A 20,232-nucleotide genomic window follows, 5' to 3' on the forward strand; every position below is an offset into this window, starting at 1 on the left:
TGTATGTACAAATTAAAAGGGCAAGACTGGGGGCATAGTTCATGTGGTAGAGCACCTGCCTATCAAGTGCAAGGTCCTACATTCAAACTCCAGTACCACCAAAAAAATAAAAGAACAAATTCACAAAACTAAATGCTAAAGGAACACTGAAAGAAGAAGAAACAAACAGGTATACAGTACAAAGAATCAATCAGAGAAGGTTGTTAGTGTAACTACAGTTGTAACTGAGTAGAAAGACTGCATTAAATACTGGAAAAACTAAATTCCAACTGGAAGAGAAGAATTGGTAACTGAGATAATTGGGAACTAGTTTAAAGTTTTTAATAAACCAGGTGTTTTTATGTGAAAAAAAGCACTCTGGAAGTATTAATATATTATGGGACTTCGGGAATCCTGAACCCTCAAGAAAAGGTCACATCCTGAACAGTTTTATGGATGCCTAGGGACATAACCACACCATGTCCCTGTTTTTAACCATATGGAATGAAAAAATCCCATCTTCTTCACATTTAACCAAAGGCTTAAAGATGTAAATAGAAAACATCCAGAATGCATTCCTTTCTCTTTTTTTAATTTAATTTTTTTTGGTAGCACTGAGGTTTGAATTCAGGGCCTCACACTTGTTAGGCAGACACTGTACCACATGACCCACAGCCCCAGCCCTCTTTGTTTTTAGTTATTTTCCAGATGGGACCTCACAGTTTTTGCTCAGGCCAGTCTCCAACACTATCCTCCTACATATGCTTCCTGCATAGTTGGGATTACAAGACTGACCAGCATGCCCAACTTGTTTGAGATGGGGTCTCACTGACTTTTGCCCAGGCCAAACCTCCCACTCCTAAATAGGTGGGATTACAGGCATGCACCACCATACCCAGCTATGTACTATTACTTTATCTTATTTCCCATCCATCTTTCTCAAGCCCTAATGAACTACACAAAGCAAGCAAATATGAAAGCATTCCTCCCAGGCTACCTCAGCACAAAGACTAACTAAAAACGTTTTCTTGGGGGGAGGGGTAGTACTGGGGTTTAAACTCAAGAGTCTTCTGCTTGCTAGGCAGGTGTTCTACCACTTGAGCCATACCTCTAGCCCTGAAAACACCTTTTGTAGAGCCTCCTAGCTCTCAAGTTTAGGATACCTCTATGGGAGGACACAGTATCACGAAGAACTCTGTTCATTTCTTCCTTTGAAGTCAAGTTCTACTTCTAAATACTCTCAGTGTTCCTGCTCTAGTCTCTCACACTTTGTATAATTTGCCATTTTCAATATGCTTCTTTTTGGCTTAAAAACCAAAAAAAAGGATACAGAATTATTGCATTAGGAGTCATCAAGTTTTTCTTTTAAAATTATACACATTTCTAAGCCATGTTCCCAGAGATTCTGACCTGAATCATGGTGAATCCATGTGTGTCAAGGCCCCCATATTATTAAAGAACACAGTGGGTTGAGGACTACTGCTATAAAAAAAGAGTGAATGGTCTGCACATGAGGCCTGGGGGTTCTCCCATGATTAAGACACTGGAGCCACACACATTCTTATGCTTGCTTCCTATTTCTCAGCTATGTTAAATTGCTAAGCAGTTCTGTCTTTGCAAGTCTGAGGAAGGAAAAGAACAGCTTATGGAGAACATGATGGCACCAGCACAGATTCCATAACAGGAGTAAGCAATTCAGATACAGAAGGAACCAAGTACATTTTAACTACAAGTAAACACGAGAGTAACAAAATGAAGTTTTCAAGTCCAAGACACTGTGAGCATTTATAAGGAAAGGCATAAAGACTCGTCTGATTTGATGCAATAGGCAAAAAGAGGCATTGTACATTTTTATATGAAATAATTAGAACACTCTGTAAGTACATATAATATGTAATACACTAGAGATAGTCACAAAAATGGTGTCTTTTCCAAAGATAAAAATAGTAAGGACAAACAATGAAGTGGTGAGTTACAGAAATAAAGACTAGATACAAAGTTTTAAATTCACAGTAATTATTCAAAATTATTCCCACACACCCTCACACACAAAAATCAATGTGAGAAGTTTTCTATAATAGTTTGCATTTGGTGTGATAACTGAAGAGAACAGCCTCAAAAGCCAGAATATAATAAAAACTATTTCCCTCTCTTTAGACGAAACACTATTAAATAAGTCAAGTTAACACAAATCATAAAATGTCATAATTCAAAACTGCATAAACTCAGAACATGATTTGCTACCTGAAACAGTCACGGTGGACCCTGGGTCAATAATTCCACTGTTGGGCCTCACACAGTATCGGCGAGGTGCTGTAGTCTTCACTTTGAAACACACTTTCCTATCTGATGGATTTCGCAACTTAAGATTTGTAGTGACTACATCTGTGAAGGGGCCTGTAAGGTTTAAAAAGAAAAAGAAAAAATTTACTTGGATTCACAAAACAAAAGCTGAATTCAAAACTGAATGAATACAACACTCAACCTACTTACGTACTAACATCTGTATGCATATAAATATTACCAAATGTGAACAGTGCCTCCTTTCTCTGAGGTATACTGACAAATGAGGTATTTTTTCCTTCATTCTGAACAATTTCACAAAATTTCTATTAAGAACAAGAATTATTTCTATTTTTAAGTCATTCTGAAGTTCCAATCTATCAAGTAAGTTTGCAATTACATTCTTTTAGTATTCTCTTACCACAATATGGAAAATATCAGAATTTCTCAATGGTCTTCAAGCCAGTGCCAAGTTCACATTGCAAGGCCAAGTGCAAAACATATCTACAAACTACACCCCATGACAACAGTGCTCATTCTTCTCCGCCTCAATGTGGTTCTGTGGATTTACTCATTCATTCAATCCATTCATTCATGTATTTGTTATTTATGCATACAATGTCATATGCTCTATCTAAATACAAAGCTTTTAAGGTTTTAAGCTTTATTCTGCACCCAAACAACACAAAACTACAAAACAAAGAACCCAAAAGCAGATCCAGCACTGCCTAAATCAAACCAGTATATTCTCACTTTTTTGAAGCAAGATATAAAGATCACAGCTATCCTCTTGGCCTAAAACAGTGGTAAAGCCTAAAATAGTAATCTTTTGTGTTATTGCACATTAGTTTAGGTAGCGAAAGAATTGTTTGTTTAAAGGCAGAAGCTAAAACTTAAAACTATGTTCTAATGGAAAATAATACCCTTTACTATTATTAACAATTCCAAAAATGCTAAGTGCTTTTTTATAAAGAATCGATCTTATCTCTTAAAAAAAAAAAAAGAAGAAGAAGGGGGGTAGGATGGGGTTGTAGCTCAGTAATAAGAGCGCTTGCCAAGTCCTGGGTTAGATTCCCAGCACTGAAAGAAAAAAAAAATAATGGCAAGAAGGCTGAAATAAATGACAACCCTTATAATGGCTATCTTTTCTTAATTTAAATCTTAATACTAAGCATGTCTTTTAAAATTCTGAAATATTTACACTGTAGAAGTCCAAATTGAGAAAAATTTCCAATTAACTATGCCAAATAAAGTTTCTCATTTTGTAGAATACTGGAAAGTTATCTAAAATATTGAAAGGAAGACAAAAGAGGCCTTCAGCAAAGTGCCTGAGATGAAAATAAACAGATTTGCCTTGTGCAACAAGAGAAAAAGATACTGATTTCACAAAGGTAAGGTCATTAAAAGTATTTAGTTCAAGCCCTAAAAAGTAAAATAATTAGCTTGCTTATATGTCAAGCTAATCATTCATTCTATAAACATCACACACCCTTTGTTGGTTCCCAACTGCTTGCATTTTTTGAAAAGTAGTCTAACTCCACCATACAATTAGCGTAAGGCTAGTAAAGGAGAAAGCCCCAACTATTCCACTAAACTACCTGTATGTACCCACAACATGGGTGGCTGAAAACACATCGGAAACCCATAAAACAAGCAGTTTTAAATTCTGCTCCTTACTGTTTTTGAAGCCCACAGAATCACTACAGGAAATAGAGAGTATAAAATTTTGTTAAGACTATTTTGCTAATGTTAAAGCATTAGCAATTTCTTAGTAACATGACAAGAGAAACATTTCAAAAAATTTTGAACCCCCCTATATTTTCCTAACATTATGTAAATTTTATATTTAAAATTTATGTTTGCTTGTTTTTGTGGTTACTGGGATTGAACCCAAAGACTTCTGCATACTAGGCAAGAGTTCTACCACTGAGCTATATCCTTAGCCCTAAATTTTTAAGTTTTAATGTGATTTCTTAAATTCTCCCTCATCTAAGAGGAAAATACCAATTACCCAAGTTAAGTGAGTTCTGAACCCAGAGTCCTGAACTTCTCAGGCAGGTGCTCTACCACTTTACGCCCTCAAGCCCTTCCTGCTTTGGTTATTTTTGAGTACTCCATTTATGCAAGAACTGGCCTGGACCACAACCCTCCTATTTATGCTTCTCGTGCAGTTGGAATGACAGCTACATGCCACTATGCCCAGCTTTCATTGGTTGAGATGGGGGTCCCTCAAACTGTTTGCCTGGGCTAGTCTCAAACCATAATTCTCTTGATCTCCACCTCCCAAGTAGCTACGATTACAGCCATGAGCCACCATCCCTGACACAAAATAAGTGATTTTTTAATTTTTCTCAACAAACTCTTTAAGTATTCTATGTATTGTGAACCAGTAGTACACTTTAATATGATATTGCCCAGCAGGGATTACTAGTCTTCAATAATAGACTGTGGTCTTTCTAGACATTAAAGTGTAAGCTAATGATGAAATAATATGTCAAAAGAAAAAAAAATCTTACCAAAACAAAGTGCTTAACTGAACAGGTTAAACTTACAAGTAAAAAGTAAAATTACCTACAATAAACCCACCTAACAAGTCAATCTCACACTCTCTGCTCCACTGTGCCCCTCAACAAGGCTCTCAATGAGTTACTCCCATGGAACAGTCCAGATTCTAGACCCATTTTCCTAGCTGAAATGGAAAATTAGCAAGTACTAATGACCATGAGCATAAGAATAAACAGAATGCATAACTCAAAAGGGTGCTGGGAAAAAACAGCTGGTCCACATTTATTAGTCACAGAACCTTTTTGAGAATCTAATGAACATTACGTCCTACCCCAGAAAAACACACACAGACATGTACCCACAAGACTCTGACACTGAATTTTATGGGAGTTAAGAGACTGAGTTAGTCTAGAGGGAAGTTATTATATCACACCAGAAACTAGTTTAAAAGACTGATAAAATTTAACTTAAAAAGGGAAGTTACATAACTCACTGAAAGTGCTACAAACAATCCTTTACATAATGACTCATGGTATTTGTGCTTGACATTATGACTGGGTAGTAAGAAAGGGAAGTAGGGAACACAGGATGTCATGCACTCTGCAGTGTCAGGACAGCTCCACACAATATTATGCCTCCATCCTACCTAATTTTCAAATACCACTCCTGCTATTGTGTGAGGCTTGAGCATTCCCCAATGTGTTGAAGGCTTAGTCCCCAAAGTGACTCTTCTGGGAGATGGTAGAACCTTTAAGAGGTAGAGCCTAGTGAGAGGAAATTAGTCACTGGAGGCGTGCCCCTGCATGGGATTACAGGGTTCCAGCCTTCTCCCAGCTCCTTTTTGTTTCCTGGCAAGAGGTGAGAGGTTTTGCTTTGCCACACTTTCCAGCCATGATGTGTTTCCTTACCACAGGCCCAAAGTAAACAGCCAGCCAATTTAAGGCTGGAACCTCCAAAACTGTGAGTCTAAATAAATCTTGTCTTTTTGTAAGCTGATTATCTCAGTTATCTGTTAAAGTGACAGAAAGCTAACACATCTTCAAACCACACTGGCGAAAAATCTCTTTTCCAGGAATGCATCTAATGTCAAAACAGGAAAATTTTGTTCCCTTTTCCCAAAACTTTAAAAGCTAAGTTCACCATTACAGAAAATTACTGCACCAAAAGCAGTATCACTCATGATACTTAAGTCACAATACAACAATTTTGTCTTAGTCAGCAAATATTCACAGGTTGAGTCCCATGATTCTACCAATATACATACTAAGCACACAGTTCAGTAATTCTTATTTCTCTTAAACCCAAACTTACTATACGTAGATACAAGAATGTGACTACTTCATTATGTCTACTATTGTAGCCATGCTCAAACATTTACACATTAAAATGCATATTTAACTACAAAAATCCTTCCTTTCTGTCTCTCCCTATGTTAGTTAGAGTATTGTGTTAAATTTTCAATTGTGTATGTTGGTAGGTAATTTTATGTGAGTTTAATTTTGAAGTAGTAGAGTATGAACCAAAGAATAAATCTGTGAGGAAAAACATGAATAACCAGGTTTCACATGGAATATATCTATATACCTATCTCATGGCAGATGGCTTATCCTATTCTACTACACTTCAAGCTCCTTAGGCAACATTTAACTCAGTTTATTTACTAAACAAACTGGAGTAATTTACACAAAATTTAAATCTTACTAGGCACACAATACACATTTGTTCAGTGAATTCCTATTACCTGGTCACTTGAAATTTTTAATCAATATGCAACAAAAAAATTACAAGTATGCATATTTTTCTTTCAAATGATAATTTATTCCAACTACTAATTTTTTTACTTTTTGACCCTTTTGCTGAAATAGAAAAAATAAAAATCCTAATGAAGAAGGCTCACTGCTCCATTCAAATACATGAACAATGTAGCTATAGTAATACAGGTTGTGACTACTTAAAATGTTTGCATAGGTCTTGGCAAATTAAGTTGTATCACTGATTAAATAGTTCCCAGTTGTGTAAGGCTTATACTGCCAAATGTATTATGTTACTGAGTATGTGTTATGCTACCTTCAACGCACACATGAATAGAATTTCTGTAGCAATAATAGCTATGATTGACAGTAGTGCTAAGGTTTTACAATAGTGTTTATTGGACACTCATCATGTATCAATAACTCTGAATTATGTCATTTTACCCATGAAGCATTTCACCCCTGAAGTACTTTATTAAACTCCACTTTACAGATGATTTAACTCAAAACCCAGAGAAGCTAGCCATTAGTTCAAAGACATATAACTAACTACATGGCAATAGAAGTGGGAAGTCAAACCAGTTCTGACTTTGAGGAATGAACTCTCACAAATTCTTTATGTTTTACCTAAGGCTATATTTATTTTCTAACTCATAAGCATACCAGGTAGACTTCTGGAGCAATAAAGCATGTGTCACCAAATTAGCAAGATATGAAAAATAACTTTAAATGGATATTGTATTTCCCTTGTTCCCACAGGTCAAATATATAATACTGAGAAAATATTTTCAAACATTCTACATCCAAGAAAGTTCTACAACCCTTTCATAACAAATTTTAAAAATGAAGTCGCCTACCTTTTCTTTTTCACACAGAAATATCAGACTTGATGTAAGTAAGCCACCTAAAGACTTAGTTTTTATTTTGTTCACTGTTAGGTCTCCAGCAGCTAGAACAATGCCTGGCATAGTAGGTACTGATAGGTATTACTGAACAAATATTGAACAAATGTACCACTTTCTGGCAAGACAAATGAGTTCTATTTCTATTCAAAAAGATTATGATTAAAGCACAAAGAACTGTAAAGTTTCACTAATTACAATAAAGTATGGATTCTCAGATTAATGCAAAAGCAAAATTTCATTATTTTACTTACACCACTAATACTTAAAAACTTTAACTATTTAAACTGTTTATTGCTCCTGTTTATTCACACTGCATTACAGTCGATAAAGTTTCAGAATGTATAATGAAAGAACCTTCACAATGCACTTAAATGCACCAGTGTGTAGTCATTTCAAAACAAAATAGTAAGTTTTCCCACTTTATGAAATTAAAGTTACTGTTAGAAGTTACCCAACAGCAAAGGCTGTGTCTTTTATTTCTTTTGTACCACTCTCATATAGTGTGGTATTATTCTCATACACACACATATACATCCATGGCCTTCATATAAAGCATGTACTTAAAAGTGAAAACAATTATTCTCTTCATTCCTTTGGAAAACCTCTTGGGAAGGGGGACATCAAAGTTTTTATTATTGATGTACAATGACTGTTAGGCACTTTTAACTTCTCTAGACCAAGCCACTTTCTTTCATCTTAAAATATACAAACTGATCTGTAAGGTTCCTCCCAACTCTAAAATTATGTGACAATATGATCAACTTTACTTGCTACCTTAAAGATGTCTCCTACCCAATGGTAAAGATGGGAGATAATTTACTCCTGAACCATCCATCATGGCCTTACTGACATTTTAGAATTGCTCTTAACACATTCTCATACACACATTTTTTACAGGCTCTAAAGCTAGTGATGAAATTTTTTAAACAAGGGGGTAAAAAAAAACTATCTTTACACAGAAGTGGAACATTTTTGCTGGGCATGGTGGTGAATGCCTATAATCCCAGCTACTCAGAAAGCTGAGGGAGGAAGATCATGATTCAAGACCAGCAAGAAAAGTTAGAAGGAAACTAGCTCAAAAACAAACAAAATACAAAAGGACTGGGAGCTGTGACTTGAGGTAAGAGGCTGAGTTCAATCACCAATACTGCAAAAAAAAAAAAAAAAAAATCAAGGATTTTTATTTCTAACGTTTTCATATAAGTTACATGTCTTTCCATTCTGTAGCTTATAAAAGAAAAGTAAGATGTACACATACATAAAAAATTATTTGAGGGTCTGGCAAGGTTTGAGGCCAGCCCAGAGACTGCATTCAAGAGAAAACTCCTGAAACCACAATCTCTCTTTGCCTACTTTTCTTTACCTGTTCTCAACTAGGTGCTACTGCTTGCACTGGCCCAAATCAGTCACTGTCTCCAACTCTAGGGGGCCTCAGAGTTGAAAGCCTATCACCATCTAACTATAGCTGTGTTTAAATAGAAGGCAGACCTCAGGCAGTGATCCTCCCATGTATGTACTCCTACACAGCTGGAATCACAAGCACCTACCACCATGCCTGACTTACTGGTTGAGGTGAGTCTTGCCAACGTTTTGCCCAGGCTGGCCTCAAGTCACAATCCTCCCGACCACCACTTCCTTACAGGTATAAGCCACCAAATCCAGACTAAGACATTTAAAATTTTGCCTGGTCAGTCACCAGTACATATATTGGCTGGCCTTTTCTGTGGGGCCTCATTCTTCTTTATTTGCCATTCACACTGCGTATGTAGTCCTCCTTCAGTATCTGTGTAGGAGACCGGTTCTAGAGTCCCCCAAAGGTACCAAAATCTGTGGATATTCAAGTCCCTTATATAAAATGGCCAAGTATGTACATATTCACATCCTCCCAATTCTTTAAATTATGTCTAGGGCTGGGCAAGATGGTGCATGTCTATAATCCTGAGGCCCAGCCCAGGCAAAAAGTTAGCTGGTCCCTGTCTCAAATAAACTGGCATGGTGGTACAACCCTATAATTCCAGCTATGCAGGCAGTTTAAGTAGAAGGATCAAAATCCCAGGCCAGCACAGACAAAAAGGAAGGCCTTACCTTAAAAAAATAAAGGCTGGAGATGTGGTTCAAATGGCAGAGCCCTTGAGTGGCAGAGCCCTTGAACTAAGAAAACTTAGTAAGCCCAAGTTCAAACCCCAGTACCATTAAAAAAAAAAATTATGTCTAGTTTATAATACCAAACACAATATAAATGCAATGTAAATAGTTGTTATACTGTACTAGGGAATAATGGTAAGTCTGTATATGTTCAATAGATTTAATTTTTAAAAATGTATCTTCAAGAACTTGTTTGAATTCACACGTGTGGAATCTATGGATACAGAGTCATCTTTGTTTCTTTGTATTAAACTCTTCAGTGTGATTTTATTCTTCATAATAAAAAAAAAAATCTGGAATAGTGGCCCACTGAACCAATCAACACTGTCCAGGGTAAGAGGGAGCCCATAATCTTAGCTTGCACTTTGGACCCACTTAAAAAAATAAATATCCCCAAATATATCTACTAAAATTCTCAAAAGGGACCACCAACTGATGGAAACAGTAAGAAGTCAATGACACTTACCACATTCGTGTATAGTTATTATTTGGCTGTTACAAGAATTCCATTTTTTTCAACTAGACCTTTATTGGTGAATTACTATTAGATGTGTCAATGTAAAGAACAGAGATCTCTCCCAAGACTGTGAATGTATTTGTAGTAGTACTGCAATGGGAACACTCCCACCACAGTATACACTGTGTACATTCAAGGAGACTGAGGCAAGGGGAAGCTTAAACGGCAAAATGAAGACTGCACAAATTATTTTGAAATGAATAATCCTTGCCTACAAAGATCAAGAACAACAACAGGATCGGTACAAGGGTGGACAGGTGGCTGATAAGTGGACACCCTGGCAGATGTGCTTTCTGCATAAGACTGCAGTGGCCTTTGTGCAAAGTTGTGGTTCTGGCTATTGTAGTTCCTGCTATAAAGCATTAAACATGAGATCCCTTTCTTCATAACCTGTTGGCTTTTATTTTTATTTTCTTGTTAGGTTTGACAAAAATGACTCCATTTTCGATTTGGATAACTTTCACAGATGGCTCGTTATAAACATTAAACTTCTTTCCATTCATCTTTATCACAAATGTGGGGGAAATGGGGACAAATGAAATCTTTTATTTAATCTCCCAAATGTATCAACTTTAATTACTAAATTATTTTGATTTTTTCATATTATAAGCACTACATATTCATTGTAGAAATCCTAGAAAACATAGAAAAGTAAAATAGATCTGTACATCGCTAACATTTTTTTCTAACCTTTTTTCTTCATGCATTACAATAAATGGTCCATATTCATGCAACTTTTCAATAGAGGAATAGGCTGTCACCAGTGATGAGCTTATCAGTAAAAGTAGGACAAGACTATCTCCACCATGTGTGACACAGTACCACCTGTGAAGTATCTTTACTACAAAATATCAAAACTTGAATCTAATCAAGCCCTTAAAACTAACTCAAAACTTACGGAAAATACGTAAGACATTCAGAATATGGGACATTCTACCAGACAAAAAACATGATCAAACTCTTAATGTCTTTTCCAACTTAACTAAGCACTTACCACACACAGTGTCCTTAGCACTTAGATTGAGGTGCAACAGCAAAACCAGCACTAATTTCTTTATTCTTCTTCACAATTTCATGGACAGATTTTTGTTTCATGGTACAGCTTGGCAGCTTCAGCATATTTTTTTTCCTGATTGAGAACTCTCACAATTTCACTTAAAGGAAGGACTTTATGACTTCCCATTGGCTTATCCACGCACATCCAAATTACCACTTCTCTTGTTCGTTGGGGCCATCATAAAGTAAAATAAGGATTACCTGTACACAAGCACTGTGATACCAACAATCTGATAGCAATGTCTACTAAGTGACTGATAGGCGGGCAGCAGGTAAGCGTTGGAGATGTTGGCCAAGGATAGTTAGGTACAAGGCAGCAGGGAGCAAGAATGCACAAGATTTCATCCTGCTACTCAGTATGGCATAAAAATTTAAATTTATAGATTATTTCTAAAATTTTCCATTTACTATTCTGGGACCACAGCTGACTATGAGTAACAAATCACAGAAAGCAAAACACACAGATTGTGGAGAGGGAGGACTGCAGCATACTTTTCCACTTCATTTTTTTAAAAACACCATTGTTTATACTCAACTGTCAAATAATCACAAACTTTAAAGCCAGAACACCAAAAAGTTTCCCAGTCTTTTCTCTCACTTTACAAAAAAATAAAAATCTACCTATGGGGTTAGTTAACTCTTTCCAACATACCCCAATTCCCATTTTCTTTTTTAAAAACAAGTTGCAAGAGATAGATTAAAAACCCAATTGCAAAGAAATCTAAGACTTAAAAAATGGGAATTATAGGTGAAATCATCTTAATCTTATTAATCCAGTTAATGTTACTGAGTATCCTACACTGCCAGATCTTGTAACTATGGATACAAAGGTCAAAAAAATGGGTATATCCCCAAGTAGTTCTCAGTACAGTTTGATAGAGAAAAATAACTAAGATAAATACCATATAATGTGACATGCATTGTTATTACACATAAGCACAGCTTCAATAGTGGCACAAGATAAAGTGATTCCTGAACTGGAGATATGAGTGAAGACAAGTGATTTTTGAACTGAAAGATAGGAGGGACAACAAGATTCCAAGCAGAGCATGTGCAAAGTATTGCAACAGCTCACAGTGTTTGGGAAAATGGTTTCATATAGCCAAAACTACGGGTAGAAGAGAAACAGCAGGCACTAAGGTTTGAAAGATAGGCAAGGGATTTGGTATGTCTCCAAGTACATCAAGGGAAAATACTGCAGGTTCTTTAACCTACAGAGCAAAATATCTTTTTCGAAGCATAATTAGAACAGCAGTGTGCAAGTCAGGCTGAAGAGAGATGACACTACAGAAAAGGAGATCAGTATGATTAGGAAAGATTAAAAAAAAAATCACACCTGAAGTAAGCAAACTATCCAAAGTATAGGCCCATCTTTGAGTAAACATACCCATATAATCAAGTGCCTAATGTGGAACCTTCTCAATACCTTGATAAGATCCAAACACACCTAGCACACCTAATGTGATCATGATCTTCCTCAAAAATTCAACTGGCCCTCATCAAAACATCCAGTGTTAGCTCAATGAATAGCACTACCACTCTTCCACATTATGTAAGCAGAAATCTCGAGCCACCCATGAAACCATCCTTCTCTCTCAGTGCACATAGCTAACAGACCATCAAATCTCAATGATCCGACCTTCAAACTTCTGATCATCTCCAGCACACCTCAGTCCAACTGGTCTCCTCTTACTAGGGCTGTTGCAGTTGCCTACTCTTATTTCTAATCTTAATTTACATTGCACCAGAAGTATTTTTTTAAACTCAAAGTAGTATTATTCCATTCCCTCTACCTTTACAGCCCCCACACACCCACTTAAAATCCCTCAGTGGCTTAGGAGAAAAGTAACTCTTAACCTGACTACTAAACCAGTACTATATCCATCTTGGTCATTCCTATTACTGCCACATTGACTCCTTACAGCCTTGTAAATATTTCATGCTCCTTCCTACCACAGGATCTTTATATTTGAATTTCCTTTCTTCTTTCCCTTAGGTAACTTCTACTTATTCTTGGACTCTTAGCTCAACTGCCCCAGCCTTCCCTACTTTAGATTCTCATAGCACATGGCTACATTTCATTCATCTGAATAATGAGTTAATATCTATCCCTCCTTTGGAACTGACCCATTAAAACAAGGACCGTGTTTTACTCACAATTGTAATTCCTATATTGATTCCTCATACCTGACCTATTGCAGCTACTCAAACCTAATGTAATTATATTAGATTCATAACTGAATTTTTAAAATAATGAGTTTAGAAGCAGATACATAAAGGGGATAATTAAGAGGTTATCTCAGCAGTAGAAACCTGAATTTTAATTGTTAGGTGTGCAGAATGTTTCCAGTATGAGTAAACATAAGCCCACTAAGTATATACACACATATATATGAAACGTAGGCTCCAGTAGGTTTTAAAAAAATCATCTTGGGACGTTTACGATGTCTAAGAAACATTCAAATCCAAATAGAGTATACTCTATCAGAAGACAATGATTCTACAGAAGTCGAAAGAACTGAGTATAAAAAGAGAAGTGTCAGTAATGTTAACTGCGGAAGACAGGTCAAATGACATAAAAATTGGAACTGATCAGTGCAGGTAGCAATCAGTTAAGTAGTGACAAAAATGTAACTATGGTGGAGTGATAAGTGACAGAAGGGAAGGAACTGAAAAAAAGGACTATTTTCCCACGAAGTCTGAATGTAAATGAAATGAAGGAGTAGGAGGGACACAGACTAGGAGTTGGGAGACAGGAAGCATTGCTTGCTAAATAAGCAAAATTTTTAGAATGAAAAACATGAGAGGAGGGAAAAATCTGACCGAGCATGGTCTAAATGAGTCATGAGGGATTTTTATCTTAACCAGCAAAAAAAAAAAAAAAAAAACAAAGGAACAAAGAACCTTAGATTTGAAAAGAGGCTTTCTTTCTCAGGAAAGGAAGCATGGATGTGTGCAGACAGAGAAGGAAGCTCATAGGAAAGGCTTGTATACTTTCTTTTAAAAAAAAAAAAAAAAAAAAAACTTTTATCCTGTGGGCACCAGATACCTGACAACTTATAAGGAATGAAGTAATAAAGGAAATTGTTTTGGTTTTTTTTCTTGGGGGGGGGGGGGGAGGAGGAGTCCCAGAAGCTTGATAAGAGAGCTTCTGGAACCACCTGAAAACATCCTAAATATCTGGAAGAGCAGGAGTATTCTACACCCTCCCTTGTGTTTCTTAGTAATGAGCTGCTATTCAATCTTGGGCTGGTTGACAGTGACACCACAGGTATGGTTGATTCCTCCGTTTTTCCTTTATTACCTCCAACACAATCATTTTTGTCTATTTTCCTCCTGTTATTATTAGAATTCATTTTCTAGGCTTTCTTCTTCCAGCTCTCCTCCAAAACTGGAAAAATAAATGGTTGCCTAATACAAAGAAACTCTGTAATATAAAAATACTTTAAAGACAAAAAATTCACATAAAATAGCAAATTTCAAATCTGAATTCTAGATCAAGTTACTGCCATGATTTAAACAGAATTTAAAGAAAATTAGCTAAAGCAGCAAAAGAACTACTTAAGAGTTCTTCATTTCTGGGTGGGGCATGATAATCCCTGCTGTGAAGAGACAGAGGTAGAAAGATCAGTCTAAGGCTGGTCAGGGCAAAAAGGTGAGACCTAGCCCCCCAAAAAAAAAACTAAAACAAAAAAGAGCTGAGGTGCTCAAGTGGTAGAGCACCTGCCTAGCAAAAAGGTGGCCCTGTATCAATACTGTCAAAAATGTTTATATAATTATAAAGACACTTTTGTATACTGTATGCTAATTATTACTAGAAAGAATTTGTTTAATAAAACGCTGAGGTATGCAAAAAACATACTAAATTCTAGTATCTTCAAAATCGTGCAAAGTGCTGAAAATTCATACTAGGATAATACTGTGCACATATTAAAAAAAAAAAATCATCCAATCTCAGAATGATTACTTAACCATTCCCTCCTGGAACCACCATCTTATTCAAACGTAGCATCAAAGTAATTGAAATAAACCTACTAGATGACAGAAGAATTCTGAAAAACTAACTTGTAACAGACCTTCACTTTAGGAGTGATTTAAGAAAAGTCATGATTTTGGTATCTTTGACCTAACTGCAGATTCTACATCACTTAAGTGTTGGAGCTATGCATTTAAATACAGAAGTTTCCACCACAGCTATTTACTCTTAAAAGAGTAACATTAAAAGAAAGGAAGGAGAAGCCAAACACCAAATGTCAACTCCCTCATCCTACCCCTTCTCCCCTAATCCTCCCCACTTACCCCACCTCTAAGCACAAGCCTTTAAACAAAGTATCGGGCATTTATAAGCCAGGCATGCTCTCACTTCACATTGCCCAACTTTCCCCAGCAATTGAAAAGAAACTCTTCCCTGAAGGTTTTCTAAAAGGGGAGTTGAGGGGACAGCGGCTTCCTTCCTCAGACATGGTTGTGCCTCCATTACATCATTTACATGCCTTTTCTGCCTCCCTCACTGGTCTTGGAATTATTACTTTTATTAATAACATAAGAACCACCTGATGAATAATTATTGCTATAATTCAATACCCAACATAGGGAAAAAACACGTACAAATTACTGTGTAGTTTTGGGGTTGGTTTTTTTAAGCCTGTCTCCAAATCTATGAAACAAGATTCTTGTCTGTTTTTTTTTTTTTTTCCTAAACTTACATCTCCACTATTATTAGTCTCTTACTATGACAACAATACAATTTCCCTAGGAAGAAATCCTTCAAACTCTGTGGGCATTTCCTGGGCTAAAATTACATTTTAAAAACCTACTTTCAAAGATTTCTAAGTCCCTAATGGCAATTCACATGTGGTTATGCAGCAGAGAAAAATTGAGTCTGTAAAGTCTGCCTATCAAAAGGTAGAGCCAAACAATTCCTGGAAAAAAAAAAAACCCATAAACGTTTACTTTAAATTCCTTCGCTAAGATAATAGCTACTTCGGTACAAATAATTTCATGATTCTGTGAGGGTCTGTCCCATCCTCAATCAAAAATATGTAAAATTTGCTGCAAGAAAACGCACTTAATGCACCTAAAAATATTTCAAAATACTGCCTTAAAGCCAAATCCTTATCCAACAAGCAATTCACTTTATGTTTCCATTCAGAGAAACCACTGCACTAAAATGCCTGCAAAGCAAATATTACTCTCTTAATACCAAACACAGTGTTTCTTAAATTCCTAAAGCTATTTAAGTTTTTTCCTACGGAAAACAATCTAGCTGTTTTTCTTTTGAACTCAGCCTTACACAATAAAACTGTTCTTTTTCTTTTAGCTCTGGGATTGCTGTGAAACTCACAAAAATTGTTCCTACTCATAGTTCCTGAAATTAAGATCCAAGATACTGGCTTTCGAAAGGAGGTTCACTTTGAACTGTGCGAAGTGAGAGGCTGGCTCCTTCTCACTGAAGATTTCACACTCTACGACTATTCCTTTAAAAGCGGCTCCGTTTAAGTTTCTTCCCCGAAGTAGCCTGTATTCAACAAGGATCACGAAGCCACCCTTATCGTTTATCACAGGCAGCGCTCCAAAATCAACAGAGTTGCAGAGCTAGGTGACACCGTATCGGCTTTCTCAAGCGCGCTGGGAAAGCGCAACCCTAGAGCAGGAATCGCCCAGGGAGCCAGGGGGAGCCCGAGCGGCCGCCAGTCCCAGTATACGGACAGCGAGCCGGGGACAGCGGGGCTACTGACCACAGTCACCCATCCTCAGACTGACGCAGGCTTCCGGCCGCGCGCCTGGGGCCCTGCCAGGATACCGGGTCACTCGCGGCCGGACACTACGCAGGACTCCCTAAAAGAGGGCCGAGGCCACCACACCCGACCCAAACCCTCCACTCCGCGCGGGTCGGGCCTCCCCACAGCCGACACTCCCAAACAGGAGCGCGCCACTTGCAGACCCCTTTGCGCCGCATCCCGGAGCCACGCTCCCAGCCACCGCCCGCCGCGTCCCGGACACGCTGCGGCTCAGAGCAAGGACGGGGCGCAGGCGGGCGGGCCCCCACGGCGCCCCCGCGGGCCGCAAAATGGCGGCGGCGGCGCCGGGCCGAACCTCCCGCCGCGCTGGGCCGGTGCCCTCCTCTCCGCCTCGCCCGGGCCGGCGCGCACCCGGGCACAGAGGCGCTGGCGGCGAGGGCGCGCCGACCGAGGGAAGCAGCAAGGCCGCCACCCGGACGCAAAGCGCCGGCGTGGGGGAGGGGCTGCCGCGGGACCCGACCGGCCCTCTAGACCGCCGTTCTCCCGCCCGCTCGGAAGGCTTCCTCCGCCGGCCTACCTTTGAATTTGAGGTCTGTGGGCGGGTCGAGGACCAAGATCTGCTCGTACTTCGCCATGGCCCCGGAGGCGGACGCCATCTGAGACAGCGCAGAGCGGGGGCGCGCCCGCGGCGGCGGTTCGCTGGCGGGGGCGGACGATGGCAGCGGCGTCAACACGGCCGAACTCTAGGACGGGGCCAGGCTCGCGGCTCCCGGGCCTCCACGCCTCCGCTCTGCCGCGGGTTCAGTGGGCCGCCAGCGGGTCAGCAGCTCCGAGTGTCACAACTGACTCAACCCAACACCAGCCGCTGCGGCCACGCGCACTGCGATCCTCGGCGTCCCACGTGACGGGCTCTGCGTGTGTACGTGCGCGCCCCTGCGGCCGGGAGCCCCCGCCCGCGAGGCCTGACCTGCGCGACGCGTCCCTTGTGCGCCTGCGCACTGCCGGGCTAGCCACCACTCAGAATGCAGTTTTGCTGTGAAGGGAACGGGCGTGAACAGGGGGCGGAACAGAGTTCCGTGTGACCGGTGCGGTGAACAGCGCCGGGCAAAAGGCGTGGTCTTCCGTCACGACGAGCTCCGAGCGCGAACGTGGAAACCCTACTACCGTGGCGCATCACGGTGTTCCAAGTGGGGATCCTAACGGAAGGAAGCAGTCGGCAGGCGCCCTGCACCACGACTCCCAGCATGCTCCGTGCAGGCGGAGCCTCTGTGCGTGGCGGCCCTGCGCGCTGCCTGCTGGGAGCTGTAGTGGCGGCAGTTCGTGGGCGGGAAGGAGGGCTAAGTCCGTTGAAGGCGAGTGGGTGAGACCGCTGGTTCTCGTTTTGGCTCTCTGAGCGCCTCTCCTCTGCACGGAAAAAGAAAACGCTCTTGAAGACGACCAGGAGGCCCCTTGCTAGAAAGTGAAGTCGAGCGTGTAGAAAACAGGGCGTGTCCGTCTGCCGCGTGATTCCTCCACCCTCTACTGGCGGCGCCGAGTTCTCCCTCGTGTCCCAAGGCGAGGCAGCCTGTCCTTCCCGAATTCGCTCCAGGAATGCAAAGTCAGACAAGGAAACACAACTCGTTTAACTGCAAGTGCGTCTTAGGGGCACATGGAATCAGGCTAGAAATGAAAGTCCCATTCTACTGCCTGGAATCCATTTGCTGGAGTCTGTATTTCAGTTTAATTCGTGACATACCCACACCAAAACAGTTGTCACGTTCTCAGATTAGAGATCAGCTCCATCTGCTTCCGTTTTGATAGCCTGCAGTAGACTGAACCAAATGTGAAATATCCCGGCAGCAAGGTTGCTGACAAATCTTCAACCGCTTGCCAAGATATTTAGGGGCAGAAAATGTAACAAATGAATGTCCTGTAAATAAACCTGTTATTGTATTTTATAGTACTGCTTGAATTTAAATCCCTAGGAAGCACCAGGAAGCAAAGGTCATATTGATGCAACTGCCACCAAGTTGCAGCCCACAATGCTTAGAAAATAAATGACACAAATGAAGTAGTAATTAGGCAAAGTCCATGCTTTCGTGTGCAATCCAGGTATCAGAGCCCATCCAGGACTACTTCTCTAGAAAATTAGCATTCTCAGAAGATGGTGCCACACGGAAGGAATGTCTCTTCAGTCTGGAAAAAAGAGCTTAAGTTTAAAAAGCAAATTTACTTTAAATTCTTTTTATTCAAGAAATTTACCTTGAGATGTCAGTTTATTGTTAAAGGAGGGCTTGTGGTGTTCACCTCTGATCCCAGCTACTCAGGAGGCAGAGATCAGGAAGATCTTGGTTCTAGACCAACTTGGGCAAAAAGACCCCATGTTGACAAATAAGTGGGATGTGGTGGTACACAGCTGTATTCCCAGCTATGCAGGAAGCATAGGTAGGAGAATCAAGGTCAGAGGCCAGTGCAAAAAACGTTGAGCCTCTATCCGAAAAATAGCCTAAAACTAATGGGGCTGCTCGAGTGGTAGAGCACCTGTGTAGCAAGTGCAAGGCCCTGAGCTCAGTCCCCAGTACTGATTATGTATCTATAGTACACTTAGTGAGAGGGGTTCAAGGTTATTCTTTTTTTTTTCTTAAAAGGTTGCAATTGATAATAAGCCTCGTGGGATAGTGAGCCTCCTATACTTAGTTGTGATCTGACAACCCTAAAATTCCTCACTACAACTTTTTGCCTGCCTAAGAACTCTTTCATAGGCAAGCTAACCTTGGTTACACTGGCCTGTTCAGAACTGGATAGGTAACCTCCCATGCCAAGAAAGCATTTGGGAATTGTCAGTGTGAAAATGGCCAATTAACAGTATAGTGTGAAGTTGAAGTTCCTGGTCACTGTCCTGTGGGTCAATCGGTGTCCATTCGAATTCACTGTGATTTCATGGAAAGTCAGAATTGCATGGATTACAGTTTTCAGTCTATATCATTAAGAAATTTCTGCCCATTTGGGTCATTTACCATTAGATTCACCTGTTTCTCCTCAACACTGCTCCAAAAAATCATGTAGGTATACCCTTAAACTCGGTAAGAACGAATATTCTAAGAATGTATGAAACCTCTTGGGATTAATCTCCCTATTACTATTTTAGTCCATTAACAATGACTCAGTGTCCTGAATCATCTACCCTTCACCAAGGAGTGCACTTTCTAGCAGTTTGTATTCAGTACAAAGAACTTCACGAACATCATCACATACTACTCAACAACTTTACAACAGTTGGCAAGTATTACTTTTGTTTTAAAACATGGAAATGAAAACATGTAAGAGCATTCACATCAGTTACAGAGCTGAACTATGGGGGATGTTGCCCA

At 39.6% G+C, this 20,232-nt stretch overlaps 1 protein-coding gene across 2 annotated transcripts in view; it reads right to left on the minus strand.

Moving 5' to 3' along the window:
• Positions 1-17,594, minus strand: part of Vapa (VAMP associated protein A) — a 34,239-nt gene extending 16,645 nt beyond the window's left edge. For both annotated transcript variants that reach the window (XM_020186815.2, XM_020186814.2), the window contains exons 1-2: positions 17,460-17,594; positions 2,224-2,376 (exon numbers count right to left, since the gene is read on the minus strand). In XM_020186815.2, coding sequence (XP_020042404.1) covers positions 2,224-2,376; positions 17,460-17,538 — 232 coding nt within the window. In that variant the 5' untranslated portion in view covers positions 17,539-17,594. The remainder of the gene's footprint in view (positions 1-2,223; positions 2,377-17,459) is intronic.
• Positions 17,595-20,232: the final 2,638 nt, after the last annotated feature.

The sequence above is a fragment of the Castor canadensis genome, chromosome 4 (assembly GCF_047511655.1).
Source record: "Castor canadensis chromosome 4, mCasCan1.hap1v2, whole genome shotgun sequence".
NCBI classification, from domain to species: domain Eukaryota; kingdom Metazoa; phylum Chordata; class Mammalia; order Rodentia; family Castoridae; genus Castor; species Castor canadensis.